This window comes from Herpailurus yagouaroundi, unplaced genomic scaffold (genome assembly GCF_014898765.1).
Source record: "Herpailurus yagouaroundi ecotype Mexico unplaced genomic scaffold, PumYag 164, whole genome shotgun sequence".
NCBI classification, from domain to species: Eukaryota; Metazoa; Chordata; class Mammalia; order Carnivora; family Felidae; genus Herpailurus; species Herpailurus yagouaroundi.
In genome coordinates, this window is record NW_024412405.1 from 65,114 (window position 1) to 90,061 (window position 24,948).

General features: G+C 43.3%; 2 protein-coding genes across 2 annotated transcripts in view; one reads left to right on the plus strand and one right to left on the minus strand.

Moving 5' to 3' along the window:
• Positions 1-13,732, plus strand: part of CHAMP1 (chromosome alignment maintaining phosphoprotein 1) — a 45,683-nt gene extending 31,951 nt beyond the window's left edge. Inside the window, exon 4 of the transcript XR_005793896.1 lies at positions 13,666-13,732. The gene's annotated coding sequence lies outside the window, so the exon portion shown is untranslated. The remainder of the gene's footprint in view (positions 1-13,665) is intronic.
• UPF3A (UPF3A regulator of nonsense mediated mRNA decay) overlaps positions 3,741-24,948 on the minus strand; it is a 22,955-nt gene continuing 1,747 nt past the window's right edge. The window contains 9 exon segments of the mRNA XM_040486983.1: positions 3,741-4,691; positions 7,208-7,336; positions 7,338-7,506; positions 9,118-9,278; positions 15,165-15,323; positions 15,414-15,469; positions 19,708-19,818; positions 19,943-20,041; positions 23,301-23,407. Coding sequence (XP_040342917.1) covers positions 4,539-4,691; positions 7,208-7,336; positions 7,338-7,506; positions 9,118-9,278; positions 15,165-15,323; positions 15,414-15,469; positions 19,708-19,818; positions 19,943-20,041; positions 23,301-23,407 — 1,144 coding nt within the window. The 3' untranslated portion in view covers positions 3,741-4,538.

The window sequence follows — 24,948 nt, forward strand, 5'->3', positions numbered from 1 at the left end:
GGTAGTAATTAACACAGATTGAATAGATCAAATATCCATTTAAATTCTCCATTTTAGGGGCGCCTGGGTGGCGCAGTCGGTTAAGCGTCCGACTTCAGCCAGGTCACGATCTCGCGGTCCATGAGTTCGAGCCCCGCATCAGGCTCTGGGCTGATGGCTCAGAGCCTGGAGCCTGTTTCCGATTCTGTGTCTCCCTCTCTCTCTGCCCCTCCCCCGTTCATGCTCTGTCTCTCTCTGTCCCAAAAATAAAAAACGTTGAAAAAAATTTTTTTTAAAAATAAATTCTCCATTTTAATCTCTGACATGTTCTTAATTTTAAAGACAGGAAGAATAGAACAGAAAACAAATCTGTCTAAAGTATAATTACCTCTCTTTTCATCAGAGTTAAGAAAATAGACTTAAAAATGAGAATTCACTCATACAGATGAAAATAAAAAATCCTTTCTCATGGCGTAATGTGAAGAAATTCATGCCCTTCTCCACCCGAGGTCCTCTCCATGTCACGACTGCGGCTGAGCCATAACCACTCCTCTCCTTAGTTCCTGGGGCCACATGATCCACTAGACTTCCTGAGACTTGTATTAAAGAACCTGTTGCTCCGTGAGCTACCTCACCCTCCCCAAGTGTTTCACTGTCATGTGATTCATTAAGTGGGAGACAATTACTTGGTAATACTATTATCAAGCAAGTGAAAACTTATTTCCAAGGATGCATGTGAGATTCTTCAAGGTACCTATTTCACGTCAGATTTGAGGAATTACTTCAGTCAGTTGGTGTTTCTAATTTACTAGCAAGACTGAGAGCCATTAAAATACTGATAGTTAATGCTCTGCTTTGCTATGTTCATGTTTAAATATAATTACTAAAATTATTAGGTAGCTGTGGGGCGCCTGGGGGGGCGGTGCTCAGTTGGTTGACCATCCAACTCTTGATTTTCGCTCAGGTCATGATCTCAGAGTTGTGGGATCGAGCCCTGCATCAGCCTCTGTGCTTAGGATGGAGCCTGCTTGGGATTAACTGTCTCCCTCCCTCTGCCCTTCTCCCTTGCTCGTGCTCTCTCTGAAAAATAAAAATAAAAATAAAATACTTAGGTAGCCGAATAAAACCAAAAACAAATCCAAAATGAGAAACAGAAAAAAGAAAGTTTTGCAGAGGAATAACTAGAAAGTGAACCAACAGGTGGCCAACCCCACCCCACTCCTTGGTCATGGGAGCCCTCCCCACAATACGGGCTCCCATGGGCAATGCCCGTGTGAAGAATATTCTTTAACATTTCTATCATTTCTTAGACATGTGATAAACTCAAAAACTTATTTCTGAGTAATTAGTAATAAAAACTTTACGAATATGAAAACAGCTTTTGGCTTTGCCAGCAACAAGTGCTGGACATCTCTAAACCTGTTTCTTAGTTTGTAAAAGGGAGATTATGTGTGTCGTGTCCTGCCCAACCATCTTAAAAATGAGTCTAAGCCAAAACTAGGGAGTGTACATGGAAGTGTTTTATACCGAAGTAGTCCATTATACAAATGTATTATTGTTTTAAATCAGTAATCTCAAAGTGACTTCTGCGAAGCCCTGGGGACAGATCTCAAGAATCTTTCACAGGATGTAGCTACTTTTTATTTACTTATTTTCCAGCCTCATGGAGGTATAATTGACAAGTAAATTTATAATATATATTTAAAGCATACAACATACCGATTGGTAAAATGCATACATTATGAAAGGATTCACACTGAGTAATAAATAGCACCTCACATATTTACTTCTTTTTGGTGAGAAAATTCTGTCTTGGCAAATTCCAATTATACAATACAGTATTAACTATCGTCACTATGTTATACATTAGACCCTTGACCTATTAATCTTATAACTGAATAACAGAACTTCACTAACCTCTCCCTATTTCCCTCATGCCCTAGTCACTGGCAGCCACCATTTTACTCTGTTTCTATGAGTTTGACTTTTTTTTTTTTTAGGCTGTACATATATAAGGGATAGCAGGCAGTATTTGTCTTTTTCTGTCTGGCTTACTTCACTTAGTATAATGCTCTCCAAGTTCATCCATGTTGTTGAAAATGGCAGGGTTTCCTTTTTTAAGGCTGCATAATATTCATTTCATTTTTTTTATCCATTCACCCATAGTGGACACTACGGCTGTTTCCACACCTTGGCTACTGTGAATAATCTGTGACAACCATGTGAACAGATATCTCTTCGAGGTAGTGCTTCCAATTCCCTTTGGATCTATGCCCACAGTGGCACTGATGGATCATATGGTAGTTCTATTTTTAATTTCTTGAGGAACCTCCACGCTGGCAAACCATAGTGGCTCTAACATTTGGCATTCCGACCAACGCTGCATGAGGGTTCCCTTTCCTTCACATCCTTGCCAAGACTTGCTCTCTTGTCTTTTTTATTTTACCCACTCTGACAGGTGTGAGGTGGTATCTCATTGTGGTTTTGATTTGTATTTCCCTGGTGATGAGTGATGCTGAGCACCTTTTCACGCACCTGTTGGCTATCTGGATGTCTTCTTTGGAAAAATGTCTATTCAGGTCTTTTGCTCCTTTTTCTTTTTTAATTGGGTAATTTGGTTTTTTTTTTTTTGCTATTGAGTTGTTATGAATTCTTTCCATATTTTGGATATTAACCCCTTATTATGTGTGTTGTTTGAAGATATCTTCTTCCTCTCCATAGGCTGCCTCTTCATTTTATAGATAGGTTCCTTTCCTGTGAAGAAGTTTTTCAGTTCAATGTGGTTCCATTGTTTATTTTTACTTTTGTTGCCTTTGCTTTTGGTGTCAAAATATAAAAAATTATCACCAAGACTGGTATCAAGGAGCTAACCCTCTGTGTTTCCTTCTAGAAATTTGATGGTTTCAGGTCTTGTGTTCAAGCCTTTATTCTTATTCTATTTTGAGCTGTACTTGTGTTTACAGATCAAAGCCCAAGTGAGCAGTGAGGACAGTGTCTCACTGATCAGGAAATCCAGTGTGATCCAAAGTCTAAGTAGGAATCAGCAAAGTACGATCCACAGGCCAAATATGGCCTGCTATGTATCTTTATAAATAAAATCTTATTGGAACACAGCCCTGCCCATTTGTTATGTACTGCATAATGGCAGAGTTTGCAAGTTGTAACAGAGACCAGAGAGCCTGCAACATCTAAATAGTTACTACCCACCTACCCTTTTTCCATCAGGGCTGACCCCACCAGGTCACATAGACCTCACTAAATCACAGCAAGTCCTTTGCCCCCTCCCCCCGCCAAATTCTTGGAGCTCCAGAGTCAAGAGCAAGGGCATAGCAATGCCATGGAATAGACTATATGTCTGACAGACATTTTTAATGATAAATGAGTATTCTAAGTTTTTTGATAAATGTTTCATATCTAGAAAGGAATAGATACAACCAGCAAAATTCTCAGATAACTAAAGCTACATTTTATTTATTTAAAAAAAAAATTTTTTAATGTTTATTCATTTTTTGAGAGAGAGCACGAGAGTGGGGAGGGGCAGAGAGAGAAGGAGACACAGAATCTGAAACAGGCTCCAGGCTCTGAGCTGTCGGCACAGAGCCCAACGTGGGACTGAAACCCACGAAGTGTGAGATCATGACCTGAGCTGAAGTCAGATGCTTAACCGACTGAGCCACCCAGGCGCCCCTAAAGCTACATTTTAAAAAGCAATGTTTTATTATGTAAAATTTGATGTAGGAAAAGTACAACTGGACTTCAAATTCATAGCAACTAAAATTTTTATTTAGTAAGTGGTTCAAAGCATAGTGCCAAAAATACATTAATGTTTAAAAATTTCACTAACATTAAAAAATACTGTAGAACACGTAACTGCAGAAAGTTCCAATGAGTCATTTCAAAATAAAACTGCCTCAGACTGCGAAAAGAAAAACCCTAGATGCCATAACTAAGTTATCCTTGTCCCAAAATAATGCCCTTACGTTGTCTCAGCAACCCTTAAATTACGGTGGTTATAAACCATGAGCACATCCACCAAAAGACTGTGAAAAAAGTCAGTGGCCACATTGCTAAAAGGGCAATTCTTAAAGCTGTCAGATTTTATACAGTGTTAAGTTCTATCACAGGGGCTATAACACAATACAGACTTCGGGGAATCTTCAGGACAGATGGCACAGGTGTCTGTATCACCGAGTTACAATGGAATGAGAGCCCTCCCTTCCCCCGAACAATAGCTCACATACTACGTGATATGAATCCCAACAGATCACTTACAAATGTGTAGAACTCAAAGTACAGGCTATTTTGGCTAAATGATACATACTACTTTATACTAAAAATAATAAAATCTATGACAACTTTTCAATTTTTTAAAAGATTGCTTCTTTCTTAAAAATGGTTTCTAGATGTTTCTATGCCACATTTATATTTCTAGTTTCTGATTTCTTTATAAGGAGTAAATTCACTTTGCAGGTTAGATTCAAGGCTGATTTGTACATTTCCAGAATGCCCTCTCTAACCCACAGAATGCCGAACGGGAGGTCCCAAACATGTGCGCTGACTCACCCCGCCTCTTCGCTCTTCTGGGAACCCCCCTGTGCTGAATCTTCAGCCTCATCCTTGTTCCTGCCAGGGCACTCCACAGAGGTTCCCCTACCACCTTCTCGTGCTCGGATGCGAACTCTTGCCTGGTACAGCTGCAAGGCCGGCCGATCCTGCCAGGACAGAGCAGTGGGTTACCCTTCCAAAGGCCAGCAACACAGGAGGGAGCAACTTCTCTACTTCCAGGGTCTGATAACTCTAATTACCTAAAAAAAATCAGCTAAAAATCTGCCTTTTTCACAGCACTATCTCATCTCAGAAACCAGGCACTTTGAAGCTAAAAAAAAAAAAAAAAAGCCATGAACAGAAAGACAGTTAGTATTTAAAATAACTTGAAAAGGGGCGCCTGGGTGGCGCAGTCCGTTAAGCGTCCGACTTCAGCCAGGTCACGATCTCGTGGTCCGTGAGTTCGAGCCCCGCGTCAGGCTCTGGGCTGATGGCTCGGAGCCTGGAGCCTGTTTCCGATTCTGTGTCTTCCTCTCTCTCTGCCCCTCCCCCGTTCATGCTCTGACTCTCTCTGTCCCAAAAATAAATAAACGTTGAAAAAAAAAATAAAATAAAATAAAATAACTTGAAAAAAGGTAAAAATTAGTATCTGGGAAAAGGTTATTGTGCAAACCCAGATCTCCCTGGAACCAGCAGAACCACGGCGTCTGCCCTCCCAGGCAGAGGTGAAGACTTACACATTTCAGCCCCTCTAAATTACCAGGCAGGGTGAACATGTGGCCTGAGACAAAGCAAGGCATGGCCCCTCAGAGGCGGCTTTTTAGGGCCATGAACTAAATAATTACTGATGTCTGTAATGAGTGATTTCTATGTGGGTTATTCCTGAACTGCCCCTTCATAGGAAACACCAACCCATCATCTGATTCAAGTCTTAGAGGTGGAGAAACGCAATGATGGTTGAGCAACGTGAGTAAGACACTACGGAACTGCTTCCAGATATCAGCACAGTGAGGCCAGGGAAGGACAGAACAGCAGAAGCCAGGTAGCTCTGCTCTGACGGAGAGGAGGAACAACCAAACCCCAGCTCAGGGGAGCTTCCAGCCCCTCAAGGAAGCCTCCTACACTCCTTCCGTGGCTACCTAGGGGCCCAAGGACAGGGCAGCTTAGGTGGGCATATCTGGGGAGGTGTTTCTGCAGGGCCCCACAGTCACTGCCAGGGCACTTAGCAGCCCTTTTCCCCGGTGGAAGCCTGGCCAGGGAGGAGAGTGGCAAAGGCCTCGGCAGGCCCCATGGGTGCAGAGGAAGGGCAGGGTTCACATGCCACCTCCTGCCCGGGCCAACACACATGGTCCTGCTCTCACCAGGGCAGCACTGGTGTGCACAGATGGGGGTCAACACTGATACTGAAAGAACATCGTAACCTGCCAGGCCTCGTAAGGAGGAGCCATTATGCACAAGGCGCCTCATTTCCACCACAGCATCACAGAGTTCATGGAGAAGACTCCCAACGCCTAAAGCTGTGCTCACTGCTGCTACAAAAAAAGGGAGCTGAGGGGCGCCTGGGTGGCGCAGTCGGTTAAGCGTCCGACTTCAGCCAGGTCACAATCTCGCGGTCCGTGAGTTCGAGCCCCGCGTCGGGCTCTGGGCTGATGGCTCAGAGCCTGGAGCCTGTTTCCGATTCTGTGTCTCCATCTCTCTCTGCCCCTCGCCCGTTCATGCTCTGTCTCTCTCTGTCCCAAAAATAAATAAACGTTGAAAAAAAAAAATTAAAAAAAAAAAAAAGGGAGCTGAAAACAAGTGTTCGTATAAACACCTCCCACCAAAAAGACCCATGGCTGTTCTGGTGTACCTGAGATTAAGGAAACTAGAGAAACTCCTGGGTGACACAGATGTGATTAGCCAGGAGTGAAGAAGGCTCTCCTCTTGCCTGTGGTTTTGCCTGCCCTGGAAACATTTTAAAAATCAACATCACTAATACCAGCAACACCCTGGGTGACTGGAAAGGAAGGCAGATCTGAGTGAGAAAAACAGTCTCAGGTCACACACTGTATGCTTCCACTTACATAGCACTTATATAGCAATGACAAAACCATGCAGACAGCAGATAGTGTCCCTGTCGAGGTTGGGAATGGGGTGGGATGAGGGTGTTCCCCTTGGACACTGGGCGGCCAGGCTGTGGGGGACTCACTGGCACCACGGGGCCTGGCCCTATAGGGAGGGGACCCCATTAATAGTGCTTCTCTACAACAATGTGATCTGAGTAAAAGTTAACCTCAAACTTCTGGGGAAAAAAAAAAGAAAAAAGAAAGAAAAGCCGTTTGTTGGTCTAAGTAGGCCACTCCAATCCTGTGTCGACTGTGCACACCTAACTGATGAGTATTTATGAGCCATTTGACTATCTACTAATAATCACTACATTGTTAATCACGTAAAAGAAAGCTCCCTGAAGCGTCATGAAATGCAAACTGTCAGGGCAGTGCACTCCCTAAGAGCACAGGACCCAGTGGGGGCAGACTTCCCACTGGCAGAGTGTGTGACCCTAAGTCCCCGACACCTACACAGATTTCTCTCTTTGGGCTAACTAAAACAACTTCCGTCTGATAAAGCAGGCATAAAGCCGCAGATGTGCTGTTTGTGTTTTACGGCTGATGAATGAAAGATGATCCCAAACAAGCAGAAGAACCTTGTTTCCTGGGCGCTCCATTTTGGCTGCTGGGCCACCTTCACTCCTCTGCTCTTTCCCGGGCCGCTCTGCTGCCTCCACAGCGTTGCCACTGTCCTGGCTCCCCTTCTTCCCTCTGTCGGGGGGGGCCTCCTTTCCCCCATCTCAGCTCCTCCTCATTTCTCCGCGAAAACGTGTCAAACTCACAGTGAGCTCTCTGCTTTCTACTGTCATCCAAGTGGCATCTTTGTGTTTCAGGGTGTTTTTCTCTGAATCTTCGGTCCAACTCCCTTTGCTCTTCATTGCTCTCATTCTGTGACCTGTGATTCAATTCAAATTATCAGTCACCTCAGGCATACTGCTTGATGAGAACCTGTCTGCCCGTCCATACCGCAAGTTCCAGAAGAGGCAGGGAATACCTCAGTCTGCACATCACCACGCTGCCAAGTGGGCACGTAATAGGCATTCAATAAAAAACTGCTAAAAGATGAACTGACAATGGTAACGACAGTATCTACTGTTAAACTTGAATGACACGTAGGAATAGGCACTGTGGTAAGGAACTATGTATACTTACTTTTCTAACTCTTAATAACCCCCCAAAGTAGACTAACAACCCCCTTTACAGATAGAGTACCGGAGACCAAAGTGGTCAAGTGACTTTCCTAGGGCCCCAGGTACACATTCATCATGACACAGAGCTGATACTGACAGCCTTGTTTCTGCTTCACGTAGCTACAATTAATTGAAATTTACTAATTTTATACATATATCAAACTCTTAAATGAATAGTAAATAAATAAGTGGCTCCTTAGCTCCTTTGCTTCTTAAAGTCCACAACCAACAGGCAAAGTCCTCACACACTATTTTTGACTTCCCACAAAACTGAAGCAGCAGGACTGCTGGGGAGAAAAAGATCTATAAGCAAAGTGAGAATTCATGCCAGAAACATGACGAAAGGCACTGCTGTATCATAAGCGATAATAATACAAACACATATAACAGAAACTACAGTCCTAACAGATCACAGATTTAATAATCATGCATAAATTAATTTCATAAACTGAGCAATAAACTGGAATCCCCAAAAAGAGGGAAACATTTTTTTTTATCACAACTCTTTGTATAAGAAAGACAGTAAGAATTCATTGTGACTGGTATGTTTCTGGGCAAATGGCAGCCTAACCCCACAACCCTGCCATCTCACATCCAAGTGCAAATTCACTTCTGGACCCCTTGGAAGCAGAGCAGCCCTGGGATCCAGGAAGCTCCATGGGTGTCCGGATGCAGTGCACGAGCAGGAGCCCTGGGCCAGGGGAACAAGAAGCCCAGACACGCGTGGCCCCACTGACTGTGGGGAGGTGACCAAACCCTGAGGAGGCTCAGGGGCGAGAGGGAGGGGCTCCTACCTGACAAGGTTCTGGCGGGTCTCTCTGGCCCCCATGCAAAGACAGTGTCTGTCCCATTCCACACAAGCCCTGCTCAAGCTCCTTTCGTGAGCTGCATGTCACAAGCACGCAGAGAAGTACATGCCCCAAGGACCCCTAGCCTGAGACAGGCAGGGCTAGCGCAATACTGGGATCCACACAGCTGCTGGTCAGATTCCACGGGAGGGCCACAGGGATGGTAACACCAACACAGGAATCCTAGCACTTGGACAAGAATGGGAAGGAGATCCTGAAGACCTAAAGAGTGATAACAGGAATCCAAAGGGAGCAAGGACAGGAACGGCTAAGGAACTGGAAGCAGGACATGTTCCTGCTTTGAAGACAGACTTGAGGCTGCAGACGAAATGCATTTACCAAGCCCCTAGCGTGACCCAGAAGAAATAAGGATGTGGGCATTATCTTGGTAAAACCCGGTTCCACAAACAGTTTGAAATACGATAAAGGACACATACGACTCTGACACAGTGACAGTCACAGGCTCACTTTTCCCTGGGCTCCTCCAGCGAGCTCCCCAAGGGCATGGGCTTCCGGGCAGCACAGCCAGGACAGGACTCCTGTTCTCCATCTCTAGTATCCATTTCCTCTCCTCTTTCTTTTGGCTTCTCAGTGGTTGGTTCCTCTCCCTTTTCTGGTTTCTTAAGAAGCTAAGAAATTATGTCAGTAAAATATCACTTTTAGAATATGGTATAAACGAAGCTGTTTTAAAAAAAATTAAAAACATAAAGCAACATTGAGCACAAGTGTTTGAATAGCAAAAAATGTAAGCTAAAGGTGCAGCAACCAGGTTTTTGGTTAAATACGGGAACAGTCAGTCAACGAAATACCATCGTTATGAACAACGATTTAGGACGGCTGATGTGAGAAGACATGCATGCTGACACAACAAAAGAATGCTACAGAACTGAACGACCTGGTCTCTGTGTCTACACACACACAACAACAGCTGTAAGGCTGGCAACGCTGTTAACAGTGGTGTCCAGGTGGTGGGACTGAAATGATCTTCTTTTCTTGTATCAACAAGTTCTGTTTTTTTCCAAAATTAACAAGTATTGCTTTTGTAACGAGGACAAAAAAGCATTGTTTAAAATGCTGCACTATACTGATGACTTTTAGAATAGTTTAGACTTTTCAGAACACTTCCTACTCTTTCTTGAATCAGCCTGAGCAGGTGGCTGTCGTGGAATTTGGGCCCTCCTTGCTCTTCTCTGTGTAGTTTACTCTTTGAAATTCAACTGCCACAGGCAAGTCAGTTTATAAACAAAAACAGAAGGTACCCTTCTGAGAATTTTTTTCTAACTTGAAAAAGTGAACGTATTTTAAATTGCACTACAGCAAAATGACACACAGATAAGTTTCAACTACATGAGTTCATTTAAGAATAAAACAGGTAAAATGTGAGGCCAAGCACTGGAAGTTGCAGTACCTTACACAGTCTTCTCCTGTCTGTGGGCTCTATGAATTGACACATTTTCTTTCACATATCTATTGACACATTTTTAACTAAAAAAGCATTACATGCTGGTCCTAGAAGTAAATCACAGGGAAGTACAACAGTTTATGTTCCTGCCCATCCATCCAATGAATAATTTAGTGCACCTACGAATCGTTTTTACTTGCAATACTTCTGAAACCAAATGTGTGGTGTCTTTTCCAAAACCATTTCTCCAACTCTCAACACGGACTGGTATCCTACAATTCATTTCAGTTTTGACACCACCTAGTTGCAATTAATGTCACACCCCACAAAACTGTTCCCACTTCAGATGCCAGTCAAAAGTCCCAAGTTGCCACTAGCACCTATGACTGACTGGCTATATATTCAGGGGTTCTTGAATGAGAACAACTTGTGGAACTCAGCAAAACTTCACAGGAACTAGGTCACTGGATTATTACAAAGGACACAGTGCAGGGACGGCTAGACTAGGTCACTGGATTATTACAAAGGACACAATGCAGGAACCAGGTCACTGGATTATTACAAAGGACACTGCAGGGACAGCTAGACTAGGTCACTGGATTATTAGAAAGGACACAGTGCAGGGACGGCTAGACTAGGTCACTGAATTACTACAAAGGACACAGTGCAGGAACTAGGTCACTGGATTATTACAAAGGACACAATGCAGGAGCCAGGTCACTGGATTATTACAAAGGACACTGCAGGGACAGCTAGACTAGGTCACTGGATTATTACAAAGGACACAGTGCAGGGACAGCTAGACTAGGTCACTGAATTACTACAAAGGACACAGTGCAGGAACTAGGTCACTGGATTATTACAAAGGACACAGTGCAGGGACGGTTAGACTAGGTCACTGAATTACTACAAAGGACACAGTGCAGGAACTAGGTCACTGGATTATTACAAAGGACACAGTGCAGGGACGGCTAGATCAAAGAGGTGTTCCATGCAAGGTACGGGGGAATGGCTCAGAGCCTCCAGGCCCTCTCCATCAGCAGAACCCTCCTGCACCTTGATGTGTTCACCAGCTTGGATGCTCTCTGGACCCCATACTTTAGGGAACTCTATGGAGGCTCCACTACATGTCCACAAATGATTAAATCATTGGTGGCTGGGGACTGAATTCAATCTCCAGCCCTCTCCCATCTCTTGAGGTCACAGGGCTGGCTGAGTGTTCCAACACTCTAATCACACCCAGTCTTTCTGACAATCAGCTCTTATCCTGAAGCTACCAAGGCCTCAGCCACCTGTCACCTCACTGGTACAGAGAAGATGCTCTTATCACTCCGGGGGTTGCAAGGGTTTTAGGAGCTATGTGCCAGAACTAGGGAAAAAGTCCTTGCGTTAGGTGTTAGGAATACAGTTGTGAGTAAGAGACAAGTGCCCACGGTGAAGGAATCCACAGTACATTCTAGCTGAGGCAGTGGTGGCCATGGGGGGGAGGGGGAGAACGGTGTACGCGGTGACAAAATAGAAAAAGTGAACCAGATAATCTTAGATGGCGTGAAATGCTACAAACAACTAATAGAACAGAAAACACACACACACACACACACACACATCCCCAGAGAGATGTGGGGTGAGAGTAAGAGCAGGAATGGGTTCTCAAGGGGGTCATGGAGGGACTCTCGGTGGAGGTTAGACATGAATAGAGACCAGATAATGAGAACGAGACACTTAAGAGAAACTGTAAGTCTTGGGGGAAACTCCCAGTAGAAGGAAGCAAGCAGAGGCCTAAGGTGAAACCAGAGGGAGGAGGAGACAGAGAGGCAGGAGATTCAGGGAGGTGGGGGAGGGAAGAGGGAGGGAGGGGAGAGGAAGGAGGAAGATGGAGGGAGGAGGACGGAGAGGGGCCGAGGGCGGCGGGCCCCGCCCGAGGGAGGGGGCGGAGGAACAGAGGCCAGGTCTTGCGTGCTTCCACGAAGTCCACCTTGGTTTTTAATAAGCTTTGTAGAAAAGATCACACAACTAATGTCATCTATTGTCCACAATTTGTGTACTCAGGAATTGTATTTGTAACTTTGTATTGTATCTCTAACTTCCTACTTCAGCTTAAGCTCATCACCTAGTTTTAGAGTCCTCAGAGGAAAATAAAAACAGCTTTGCTTTCCTTGTATCACAGTTTCCTTTATGTTAAAAATAGCCTGAGGGTATCTCTCTGCATCTGTATTTTTATGATATTAATAAACTCTTTTAGCATTTCTTCACTGATTTTATTTTTCAGGTTACAAAAGAATTTTAACTCTCCAAATGATTCTTAAGTCAGAAATCCTGAAAATGAGCACAGATGCTCATTAAAGGCAAACCTTGGGCGTGGCTGTGTGTAATCAGGTCTAGACACCAGACACTCCCCTAAGGACACAACCTGTTGATTACCTATGCCATTGTGGTCTAACCTGCCACCAAGATTTTGTTTTACCAGATTTGAACAAGAATAACCCTTTCTCTTGCTTTCTTTATGTTTTGACTTATTTTTTTCTACAGGAAGGAACATATGTTTACTTTCAGTGGTATAATTTTGTTTTTTATTTCTTTGACTTATTTCGGACTCTAATTCCATAATTTATTTTTTTTTGTAAATTTTTTTTTTGATGCTTATTTTTGAGAGAGAGAGAGAGAGTGTGAGCGGAGGAGGGGCAGATAGAGAGGGAGATACAGAATCCGAAGCAGGCTCCAGGCTCCGAGCTATTAGCACAGAGCCCGAGGCAGGGCTCAGACTCACGAACTGTGATACCATGACCTGTGCCAAAGTCGGATGCTCAACCGACTGAGCCACCCAGGCGCTCCTAATTCCATAATTTAAAATGTAAAAGTAAAATGAATGCTACACTCCAAATACTTTAAGCCTTACTTAAAATTAAAACTGAAATTATAAGCTACAAGTGTCATTATTCCTGAAAAACTCTCAGCGCTACTGACAAAAGTACTTTTGGAGTGTAAAGATTAGGCACTGGGTTAGCTATGATTCCGTGTTTAGAAAGATAAATGAGAAGGTTAGATAATATTTCCACATCGGTGGCCACAAAATTTCTATTAAACGTATATCTATTTGGTGCCTGGCCATGACAGAACTGAATTTCTGTCAGGATTAATGCTTAAGGTTTCTCTGTAATATTAAGGTTTCATTTTATTGATTACCTTTCCAGGGCTGTTGATTTATGCTGTTGGAGATGAAAAGTTTGTTACAGGAAGTCTATCTGCTACAATTTTGTTGGGAGACTTGTGTGTTCACTAAAACTACAAGGACGAATGAAAAACATGACCTCAGAGTTGTTTCCTGAGGAATACCCTGGTTTTGCTATGCCCTTGCTGACGGAGGGGGGAATGAACCGTGTTTATTTGATAGTCTTGGCTGGGTTCCTCAATTTCATCAATGCTATCAGATTAGGAGATACTTTCTGTGGGACAATCAGTTCCCCACTCATCTTGCCCATCCAGGTGCTGTCTTTGCAGCAAATGTGCTCGAGGGACATGACCTGCCCCACACCTTTCATCTAGATAAGGTTTTCAACACTGCCTTTATTTAAAAAAAAATTTTTTTTTTTAACGTTTATTTATTTTTGGGACAGAGAGAGACAGAGCATGAACGGGGGAGGGGCAGAGAGAGAGGGAGACACAGAATCGGAAGCAGGCTCCAGGCTCTGAGCCATCAGCCCAGAGCCTGACGCGGGGCTCGAACTCACGGGCTGCGAGATCGTGACCTGAGCTGAAGTTGGATGCTTAACCGACTGAGCCACCCAGGCGCCCCGCACTGCCTTTAAGCTTCAAGAGAGACACCTGAATAAACAGTCTTTGGAAATTACTCCTTAGTGCTGTTCATCAGATACTTCTGGTTCTCCTCCTGGTGTTTCCTAAACATGTCCCCAACCTGAGGTTAGGTACCGCCGTGTGACTTGCTTTGGCCAGTGAAACGTGGGCAGAAGAGAAACATGGGCATACGACCTGCAGCATCACACGTTCCTGCCTGGTCATAAGGGCTGTGTAAGCAAATGCCAATGTGCAGCCTTGGTCGCCAGGTCCTGGGCAGTAACGGTAAGCAGTGACCGACAGCCACAGCCCGCCACCAACAGACTCCTTGCGTGAACTGGTGTGAGGCTACCTGTTCCTGCAGCAAACCTAGCCAGGCCTCAAGGATACACACGGTTGTGTGTTTTTGTACAAGTTTTGTGAAGAAATTGTTCCCTTCAGCCAGTGAGCCCCATGTGACCACCTACAGGAGAAACTGATTTAGAAGCAAAGGCCTAGAAAAAGCCTCGCCTTCCTTAAAGAACTGGCCTGTTTTTCCTTCATGGATAATGACACTGTTTCTGATCAAGCATACCAGAAACCAGTCTATTGCTCAATTATGATGACTATGATCTCTTCCCCATCCTTTCCCTTTCTACTCTATCTTCCCCCAAGTCCTGATCTTTTCTTTCTTTTTCTGATATAATTTTAATGAATCCCTATAAAGCATCTCAAACACTTTGTGCAATTAGGGGAGGTGCACATTAGGTTGAAGTCTAGGGTTAGTAAGGTCATCTGAGCAGAAGACTAAGAAGTGAGGGCTGGCTCAAACTGGGGCAACATATTTTACACTGGAAAGACCTCCTTCTGTGCATGAAGCCACCCTTCCAGATGAATGCATCAGTCAAAGGAGAAATTGGGCAAGAGAGTAGAAACATTGCTGCTCCTGCAAAGAAAATGGTAACACCCAACACCAGGAGTGAGCCCTCATCTAGAAAGGCCAGTGCACATGGGGCCAGTGGTTTCCAAACATGTACGTTTTAGTCAGGAAGTCTTCTCTCTGATGGAAACGTAAGCAGAAGCCCCAACTCTGACATGTAAGTGTGGGGCTCCGCTGGGTGGTCCTTCTCCACCTCCCCCACAGCATGCCCAAGGAACCCCCAGGGCTCAGGGAACACAGTTTGAGAAGCACTGCTGTATCGCAGACAAATGGAACTATAATAGTAAGAGACAAGGCTAACTGCAAGTTTCCTTACAAGTAGCAAGAGCTAAACACCTAAAAGGCGTGCCTGTAGCAGAACTACTTTTGGAAAAACGAAAGGAGAGGTCCCCTCAAGATTACCTTAATCCTTACTTCTCTCTCTGCTGTTCTCTTCTGTTTGTCTGCTTCTTTTCTCTTACACCTCTCCTCGTCTCTCTTTTTTCTCTTTTCTTCTTCCCGTAAGCGCTTCTTCTCCAGCTCCCTCCTCCTTCGCTCTTCTCGCTTCTCTTCTCGAATCCTCTGAAGACGTGGAAAAGCATGTGTATAAATTGTCTGCACGAATGTGGCAGAGACAGGAAGGATATTTATCAGGAAAAAAGGTCAACCTACCTGCTTCTCTAATTTTCTATTTCTAATATATTCCAAAAGAGGTGTGGTTCTTCTAGCTAAAACACAAAAATTGTAATGTAGTATTTAACTCTAAAATATGATTTCTTTCCTTTATTTTAAATACTTTTTTTCAATTTAATCCTTAAGTAATCAGGCTGGCTCAGTAGGCATAGCGTGCAACTCTTGATTTGGGGGTTGGAAATTTGAGCCCCACGTTGAGTGCAGAGATTACTTAAAAATAAAATAGTTAGGGGCGCCTGGGTGGCGCAGTCGGTTAAGTGTCCGACTTCAGCCAGGTCACAATCTCGCGGTCCGTGAGTTCAAGCCCCGCGTCAGGCTCTGGGCTGATGGCTCGGAGCCTGGAGCCTGTTTCCGATTCTGTGTCTCCCTCTCTCTCTGCCCCTCCCCCGTTCATGCTCTGTCTCTCTCTGTCCCAAAAATAAATAAACGTTGAAAAAAAAATTAAAAAAAAAATAAATAAAATAGTTATAATAAATAAACGAATACAATTTAGATGTGCACACATTGTACCTGGAGAAATTCCTATTCCATCACTATAAAATCACATCATCTGGAGGTACTGACAACTCTACACACAGTAGGCAACGAACTCCTGATTCTTAAGGGAGGCTTCATGTTACTCACAAAGACGCCATAAAAGCAAAAAAGAAAAATGAGTACAATGGATTAGACTTCCTGAATGCTATGAGTATCTTCACATTATTTTTTTTAAGTTTATTTATTGGGGGCGGGGGAGGAGGCTGGGCAGAGAGAGAGAGAGAGAGAGAGAGAGAGAGAGAGGGAGAGAGAGAATCCCAAGCAGGCTCCATGCTGTCAGCATAGAGCCCAACACAGGGCTCAAACTCACAAACCGTGAGATCACGACTTGAGCCAAAATCAAGAATCAGACGCTTAACTGACTGAGCCACCCAGGCACCCAAGTATCTTCGCATTTTTGCGGATATTTTAAAACATTACATAGCCCGCTTATAGATTCACTGATTCAACATATATTCTGGGAGTTTCTTCCTTTTCTGCTCTCTAGACAATGATTTTAAGCAATGTGGATTCTTGTGATTTCGCATGATATACACTCTACAAACCAGAATAACCAGGTGTAAAAGTTTAGACAGTGACACTGGCCCCGCGCCCCCCCCCCCCTCCACCCCACCCCATGGCACTTTATCTAAGCAGCACTAGCCACCCAGGGATGAACCTCTCCATAAACTCAAACCTGATCCTCAGTTTTCATGCCCTGGACCTGTCTGACCTAACCTGAAATTTGGTGCCCATTTGTGGCAGGCCTCCTGGCATAGCCTCTCAAAGGGATTGCTTCTGAGAAGCATGTGTTCCCTATGGCAGTGGCTGTGGATGCAGGTGGGAAGGCAGAAGATGGTTTGGGTCTATGCTACAGCTCTTTCAAGATCTAAGATTAAGTGAGGGAAGAAAGAATCCCTGGACGCACTTGAAGGCTGGTCAAGACATACATTTCCAGAATTCTAAGGATCAGGAATTAATCATAAATTCTACAAGAAAGCCCCTGGGCAGGGGTTCTTACCTTGGAATTAAGGACTCCTGAACACCGCAACATAATATACCAATGGCTTCTGCCAAGAAAGCTCTGCCCTGGATTCAGGGCTGTGCAAATGCCCACGTTTCATCATAAGTACAGGGGCCAAGAGGAGCCCATTTCCTCCCTGGGTGGCTCCTGTGTTAACCATGAACTCTGGCTCAGGATGAGCATAGCCAATGCCCTTTGTAATAGGCAATCACCTCAAATAGGGAGGATCTGCTCTTCACCATGGGAGTTCTGGACTTGTAGGCAAAGAGCAGGACCAAGATCTCCCTGGGTAGGTGGGGGAGCTAACACCGAGATCCCACCTGCCTTCCCCCTTCTACAAACACCTCCCTTGTTACCCCAAAGGATCGATATGAAGGGTACATGAGACCCTGGATAAGAAAGTGCTTTACAAACCACAGAAATGTATCATTTGTTAAACAAGGTGCATGGTCATGTAATATAACACTAACTTATCCAACAGCATGACTCTCACCACTCACAGAGAGCTGTTCCATCCTAGGCACTGTCACCACCACCTGGCAGCAGGGATGCTGAGGCTCAGGTGAGGCGACACAGCTGCTAAGTCTTAGGGCTGGAACCTGAGCCCAGGTCTGTCCGCTCCACAGACCCTGCCATGCCACCACACTAACCTGCAACTTCAGAGGGATTTAATATTTCCATTTAACCCTCATTGCTCAGACTAGATCGTAAGAGTCCACTGAAGGCCAAAATCGAAGAAAAGAAAAAGGCAATCTGCCATGAATTGCCTGATTAAGATCCAAACTTCAATGGGCACAGATTCTGAATCACACTTACTCATTCAGCAAAACACTATGATCACCTGCTGTGCACCAGGAACAAGGTGAGGGGCTGGGAATGGGAAAGGATGTCCCCCTTGTGTGGGAGGGTAGCTGGAGCAGCTGGATGGTGTGTGTCTGGCCACCAAGGCCTGCCTCAAAACTATCCACCAGTGGAAGTTCCTGGTCTTTTTCTGTGGGTACCCTGTACAAGGGCTTTTATAGCAAAGTAGGAAAGAAATGATAGTGGGGGGGTGGGGGGCAGGGCAAGTCCTGTAAATTTTTAATTTGCTTCTTTTCTAAGCTCTTCCTAAATTTAACATGCTCTACAGTGAGATCTCGATTTGCCTCCAGTAAGTTTCCTTCCCCAGTTTGCCCCAGGTCAGTGATGGTGCCCCCATCCACTGATCTGTTTGGGTAAAACTCCTGGGGGCCTGGATTCTTTCTGTTTCCTTTCTTCCCACACCCAATCCGCCAGAGCTTATGTGGACTCTGCTGGCTAGCACAAGCAGCCCTCCCTGGACTGGAGCAAAGCCTCCCCACTGGAAGCCCAATGTCTCCTCAGGGCATCCACAATCCATCATGTATGGAGAGACAGGGAGAACTAATCAAGCCATGCCACTCCCTCAATGGTCTCCAGCTGTCTCTCCAATAAACTCCGAACTTCTCACTCACCTGCCTCTCCAGCCACTCCGCCTGAGGCCCACCTGTGTACCAAGCACACAGGCACGTATCCCACTCCTATGGGCCCGCAGCTCAGCTCCCAGCTCTCATCTCTAGTCCCCTCTTCTCCCGCCTCTTAGCATGGCTGCTCTCAGCTCAAATGTGGACTCAGAGGGCCTTTCCCACTCAGAATTATTTCACCACATTGTGGCACTGCCCCATGAAGATGCCCTGGCTTGAAGCCTGGTTATTTTTCGGGTGTTTACTGCAGTCTTGCCCATGAGCAGGGCAACTACGTGATGGCCGTGGCCATGCTCACTCCCTACTCCCAGTCAACATGTGCTAACCAAAAATGAGCAAATGTACCCTAAGCACATCTTTACAAATACTTGCTTTAGTGATTAAAAATCTTTTGAGCCACACATTAAATCAGCTGTTACAAAACATAAACCTTCATTACTTGACTAATGAAGACCATTTAAAATGTTAACCTCTCTTACTACTTTCCTCAACAAACATTTACTGAATACCTAACCTTGTCTAACCATGTACTACTGGGACCACCAATATGAAAATACGGTTCTACTGGGGGGGAGGGTGGGGAGAGATGGGTAAATAAAAATGTAAATTATTAACAGGGCAATCATCCCATTCTAGACATCTTGATGGGCAAGTGGGACACAGCCACAGGGAGGGATAGGAGAGCAGGGGCGAGTGGGAACAGACAGCAAGGGAGACACCAGGTAAGTTTACAACCTGCCACCAGGAGATTGCCATTTCTAAAATATGCTGCTTGCAAAAAAGGGCTGAAGCCTGATTCAAAGCCGACTCTGTGCTCCGGCTGGGTTTATCCACTTGTCTGCTTGCTCTCTCAGAGCGCTTGGTATTTTCTGAACAGTAACAACATGGCCTCACACTTGGGCAAAGCATCTCATCTCTAGGACTGCTCTTGAGAAAGATGACTGACTTCAATCTTGAGACACAGCACTCCCTCCCTGATGTAGCAGGCACAGAGCACTCCACGGTCTTCTTTACTGCTCATCTGGAAGCATCATAACTGTCAACAAAACGCCTATGACTGGAAGTTCTGGTGCTCTCCATCAACAGACACGCAGAAATATTTTCATGGGTTGCCATTCTTTTGTTACAACTGGAAAACATTCTACATTCCTGCCAAGCCTGTCATGAGCGTGTATTTTTAAATACTCATGAAAAAGAAATACAAGCTTTGTAAGTACACGTCTCAACAAAGAGAAGAAATGAGCAAACAGACCAATAAGCTCTCTTGTCTTTGCCTCCATGTCTCCCAGAAGAGTTTCAGGATTGGCATTCGTTTTCTCTTCCTCCACACAGTAAGTTTCCAAAAACTTCTTGTATTCCGGATCTGTAAATTTGAAAAGAAAAATGGAAAATAAACATGCTCCTCCCCATATCTGGTAGACGAATTATATCTGATCAGTGTATTTGGTTTGGCAGTTTCCTAATTCAGCCTTTGTAAAAGGACTCACCATCTTCAATGCTTCCGGTTTTGGCATCTTTTTTCTTTAGCTTCTTTTTGGCTATCTTCTGGAATGGGGCAAACTCTACCACTGCAGGATATTCTAGGCCTGTATTAGAAACAAATTGCAAAAGCCATTCTGAAATTCCACTACATTCATTTTAGTAAATAACGTTTGCTTTCTTAAAGATCGCGTATAACAATGACAATGTTAACTGTTTTAACTGTATTTCGAGCAACCACAACCTTAGTTGTCAAACTCCAGACATGAACAAAGGACGAGCATTTATTTATCAAATAAAATGATTTTTCATGTGTTAGTAGAGGTTACAAAACTGAATGCATTCAAAATTCATCAAATGGTGAATTTTACATTAACTCAATGTTAATAAACCCTCTCTTTTCCACTGAAGAGTTTATCGTGGAGTACCTTTAAATACATTTCTTGGTCACATTTAAATTTCTTCTGATTTTAAGAGGTTAATTCCATTATCAATCTGTTATGTGAGTTCAAGGGAATTACTCTGCTTACAAGAGACACTTGACTAAAAGAGGGGCTTCGAAGGGTGTGCACAATAATCAGACAGGGTTTGCTTCAAACAGGAATGTTTACAATGAAAGCCATGAGAAACTGACTTGGTCATTATGTGCGGCGGGGGGGGGGGGGGGGGGGGGGGGGGAACATACCAAGAAATGTTCACCAAGATAACCTGCTATACACTTAATCAACAGATGGAACACTTTCATGTTGGTACTAAATTCACTGAGTAATCACCTTCAGCCTCGTCAGGAATGGTCACGTGACTATGATATTGCAACTCTTATTATCTGAAAGATATTTCGATGCTAACCCTAACTATCCAGGAGAAAGTCAAGAACCAGGAGGAGAGCAGGGCTTTGGACAGAGAGGAACAATGTCTCATTCACTGCTCCATCAACAATGCCTGGGACATAGATAGTTATTAAATAGGAGTTGACACACTTTCTGATTTCAAAGCTTATTACAAACCTACAGTAATCAAAACAGTATGGTATTGGGGCACCTGAGTGGCTCAGTCAGTGAGCATCTGACTCTTGATTTTGGCTCAGGTCATGATTCCAGAGTTGTGGAATCAAGCCCCACCTTGGGCTCTGTTGAGCATGGAGCCTGCTCCAGATTCTCATTCTCTCATTCTCATTCTCATTCTCTCTCTCTCTCTCTCTCTCTCTCTCTCTCTCTCTCTCTTTCTCTCTCTCTCTCTCTCTCTCTCTCCCCCCTCCCTGCCCCTCTTCCTCACTCACACATGCTCTCTCTCTAATGGGGAAATTGGGAAGATGACATTCAATGGGGGAAATGACAATCTTCTTTAACAAATAGTGCTGGAAAAACTGGATAACCACATGCAAAAGAATGAAGTTGAACTCTTACCTAGTATCACAGACAAAAGTTAGCTGAAAATGGATCAAAGACCTAAACATGACACTTAAAACTATAAAACCCTTGGCAGAAAACATGGAGTAAAAGCTTGACATTAGATTTGGCAATGACTTCTTAGATATGACACCAAAAGTACAAGCAACTAAAATAAAAAAAGAAAAATTGGACATCACATTAGAAACATCAACAGAATATAGTATATGTGCTGCCAAAGCAAGCACTGAAACATCAACAGAATATAAAGACTACCTATGGAATGGGAAAAAAAATCATATATCCAATGAGGGGTTAAGATCTATAATATATTAACAAAAATTTTACAATTTAACAAGAAACAAGTCAATTTAAAAATGGGCGAAGAAATTGAACATCCCTCCATTTCTCTTCCTCCAAAGAAGACATCAGCAAACACACAAAAAGATGCCGACATCACTAAGCATTAGGGAAATGCAAATCAAAATCACAATGAGATACTGCTTCATACCTGCTAGGATGTCTGTTACCAAAAAACCCCAGAAAACAACAATTGCTGGCAAGGATATGGAAAAACTGGAACCCTGTGCACTATCAGCAGGAAGAGAAAATGAAGCAGCCTCTACAGAAAACAGTAGGGCAGTTCCTCAAAAAATTAATACTATAATTATAATATGATCTAACAATTCCACAATGGTATCCACCCAAAAAAACTGAAAGCTGGGTGTCCAAGAGATACTTGCACACCATGTTCACAGCAGCACTGTTCACAACAAAGAGCTGGAAGCAACCCAAGGGTCCACTGAAAAATGGATAAACAAAATGTGGTACACACACAGCCGAATATTACTCAGCCTTAAAAAGGAAATTCTGACACCTGCTACAACATGGGTGAACACTGAGGACACCAGGCTACATGAAGTAAGCCAGGCACAAACAGAGAAATACTGTAAGATTCCATTTATAGGAGGTATCCAGAGTAGTAAATTCATAGAAACAAAACACAGAAAGGTGGATGCCAGGGGCTGGGGGTGGGGGAGGAGAGGGGAGTTATCTAACAGGTACAGAGTTTTTGTTTTACAAGGTGAAAAGAGTTCTGGAAGTGGGCCGCACAACAGTGTGAATGTACTTAACACTACTGAACTGTGCACTCAGGAAAGACTAAGATGGTAAATCTAGTTTTGTGTATCTTACCATAACTTTTTAAAAACTAAAGGAAAAAGGCACTTGAATAAACAAGCATTTAACACAAATGTCAAATAGTTCAAGCATTAAATTTGTTTTTGCTCAAAGAAAAGAATCTCTTGGCCTAGTCACTCTTTGAGGGTTTCTTGCTCCCTCTCATTGGAGAAGAAAACACTTATCAGTAGTGCGGTGGGTGAAGTGGGAGGAGGCTGGCTGGTGAAAGGTGTACAGAGAATATGCTGATACAGGTGTACAGACTTGATTGCAGTGGACACAACAGTTGACAGTTTGACAGGAAAGGAGGACAAAGGGAGGACCCAAAAGTACAGAGCTGTCTCAGCGGGCAGCTGTTTAACAGTGAGAAAGTGATGTTCGTTACTACAATCCCCTTCCCCCATGACATAATCCAGAAATGTATGATTATAAAAAGTTCTCTGTTTAAGACATAGATATAAGTAAATAATATAATTTAAAAGACTTATATTTAATATGAACAAAGCAATTCAGTTTTGGTACATAAGAAAGTGAAGCTCACTTATCCAGGAAACTCATTTATATGAAAAACTTCACTCTCTGATAATACATAAATAGATTACAAAGACTTGCTGGAGTTCTTTGGTTTACACGTAATTTCAATTTTCAACACAAGCACATAACCACAGTAACACAATAAAAATTTATGAACTTATTTTAAGTCGGTATCTGAGAACTTAATTACAGTTCACAAACATTCCAGCAAAACATAATTAATGTAGTTAGAGATTATAATAGTTTAAAAAGCCAACAATCGAACCTTTACTGTCAATGAAGATATATCCATCAAAACGATCTCTAAAAAGAAGGATGTCATCAGGATTTCTAAAATTAATGTATGCTCTTGAGTAGAGATGAGGATAAAGACTGAAATAAAAGAGAACAGTGAAAACTGTTAGCAAAAAAATGCAAGGCTTCTTTAATTTTGATTTTCTTTTCCTTTTCTAGATGCAACAAACTATTTCAAATAAAACCTTTATGCCAAAGAATCACTTCTCTTTTAATTACAATAATCTGGGTATTCTTTAGCAAAAAAAAAAACAAAAAAACAAAAATAAACAAAACATTACCCGAGATCTTTTTAATAACTTGGGAAAGACACTTAAGGTAAGTTTCTCTATTACACAAAACCAGGGTTAAAATAATGGTCTTCCGAGGTTGAAAAATCACAGGCAAAGTTATTTAAAGGTTTTCCTTAGTACATACAATGATGTAATACAACCTAATCATGATTCATTCACAGTTGAAAACGTTATATTTACAAGATATTCTTCACTGATGACCACTTTTACGTATTTTAAAGGGATATTAATTGTAGCACATGGTATGGGGACTATAGAAGAACTAACTCTTTCTCCTTGATCTCACAACTACCAATTTCCTTCATAGGCAGGAACTTTCAACCCCATATCACAGACATGAACACTGAGGCCCAGAGAAATTCAGTATGTGCAAAAGGTGCAGCTAGTTAAAGATAGGACTATGATTCAACCTGAGTCACTCTGAGTCCGGTGCCTGTCCTTTAATGGTACCAGTTTTCTTAAACGTTAGTCATTTGAAAATCATCTATTTTTTTAAAACCAAATCTATATTTACCTGTGATATTTTTCTTTGAATGGACTGGCATTTTTGACTTAAATGTATTTATTCAGAAGGAAAGTTTATATGGCTACCATAACAAACTCATGACACTCATGACACTGAAGATAAAAAGGATAATAATGATAATAAAGGTAATAATAAAAACAGTGAAAAATCACAAAATTCTAGCTGAACTATCACCTGTTGAAGGTCTAACAGGAGGTCTGCTCTTTCATTGTTAATAAAAAGAAGATCTGGGGGCGCCTGGGTGGCGCAGTTGGTTAAGCGTCCGACTTCAACCAGGTCACGATCTCGCGGTCCGTGAGTTCGAGCCCCGCGTCAGGCTCTGGGCTGATGGCTCAGAGCCTGGAGCCTGTTTCCGATTCTGTGTCTCCCTCTCTCTCTGCCCCTCCCCCGTTCATGCTCTGTCTCTCTCTGTCCCAAAAATAAATAAACGTTGGAAAAAAAAAAAAAAAAAAAAAAGATCTGGAAGTGTGAAAGTGTTGTCAGAGCCACCTTACTACCAAGATGTAAAAGAGAATCAAAAAAGATATAACCTGGCAGGTGTGAGGTGGGGACAGGGGTCTTAGTGATTTAAGGGAGCACAAGTCGGTTTCTGGGGGCTGGAATATTGTTTCTGTCTCTGGTGTTTGTTCTCTTTAGACTATGGTGGTGCTAGTAGAATGTAATGATCTGCCTACTTGGAAACAATTTGCAGAAATAAAGGTCTGCACTGATTTCTGAGTACATGTAAGAAAGAAGATGGAAATAAACATAGCTTTCAGGGGCGCCTGGGTGGCGCAGTCGGTTAAGCGTCCGACTTCAGC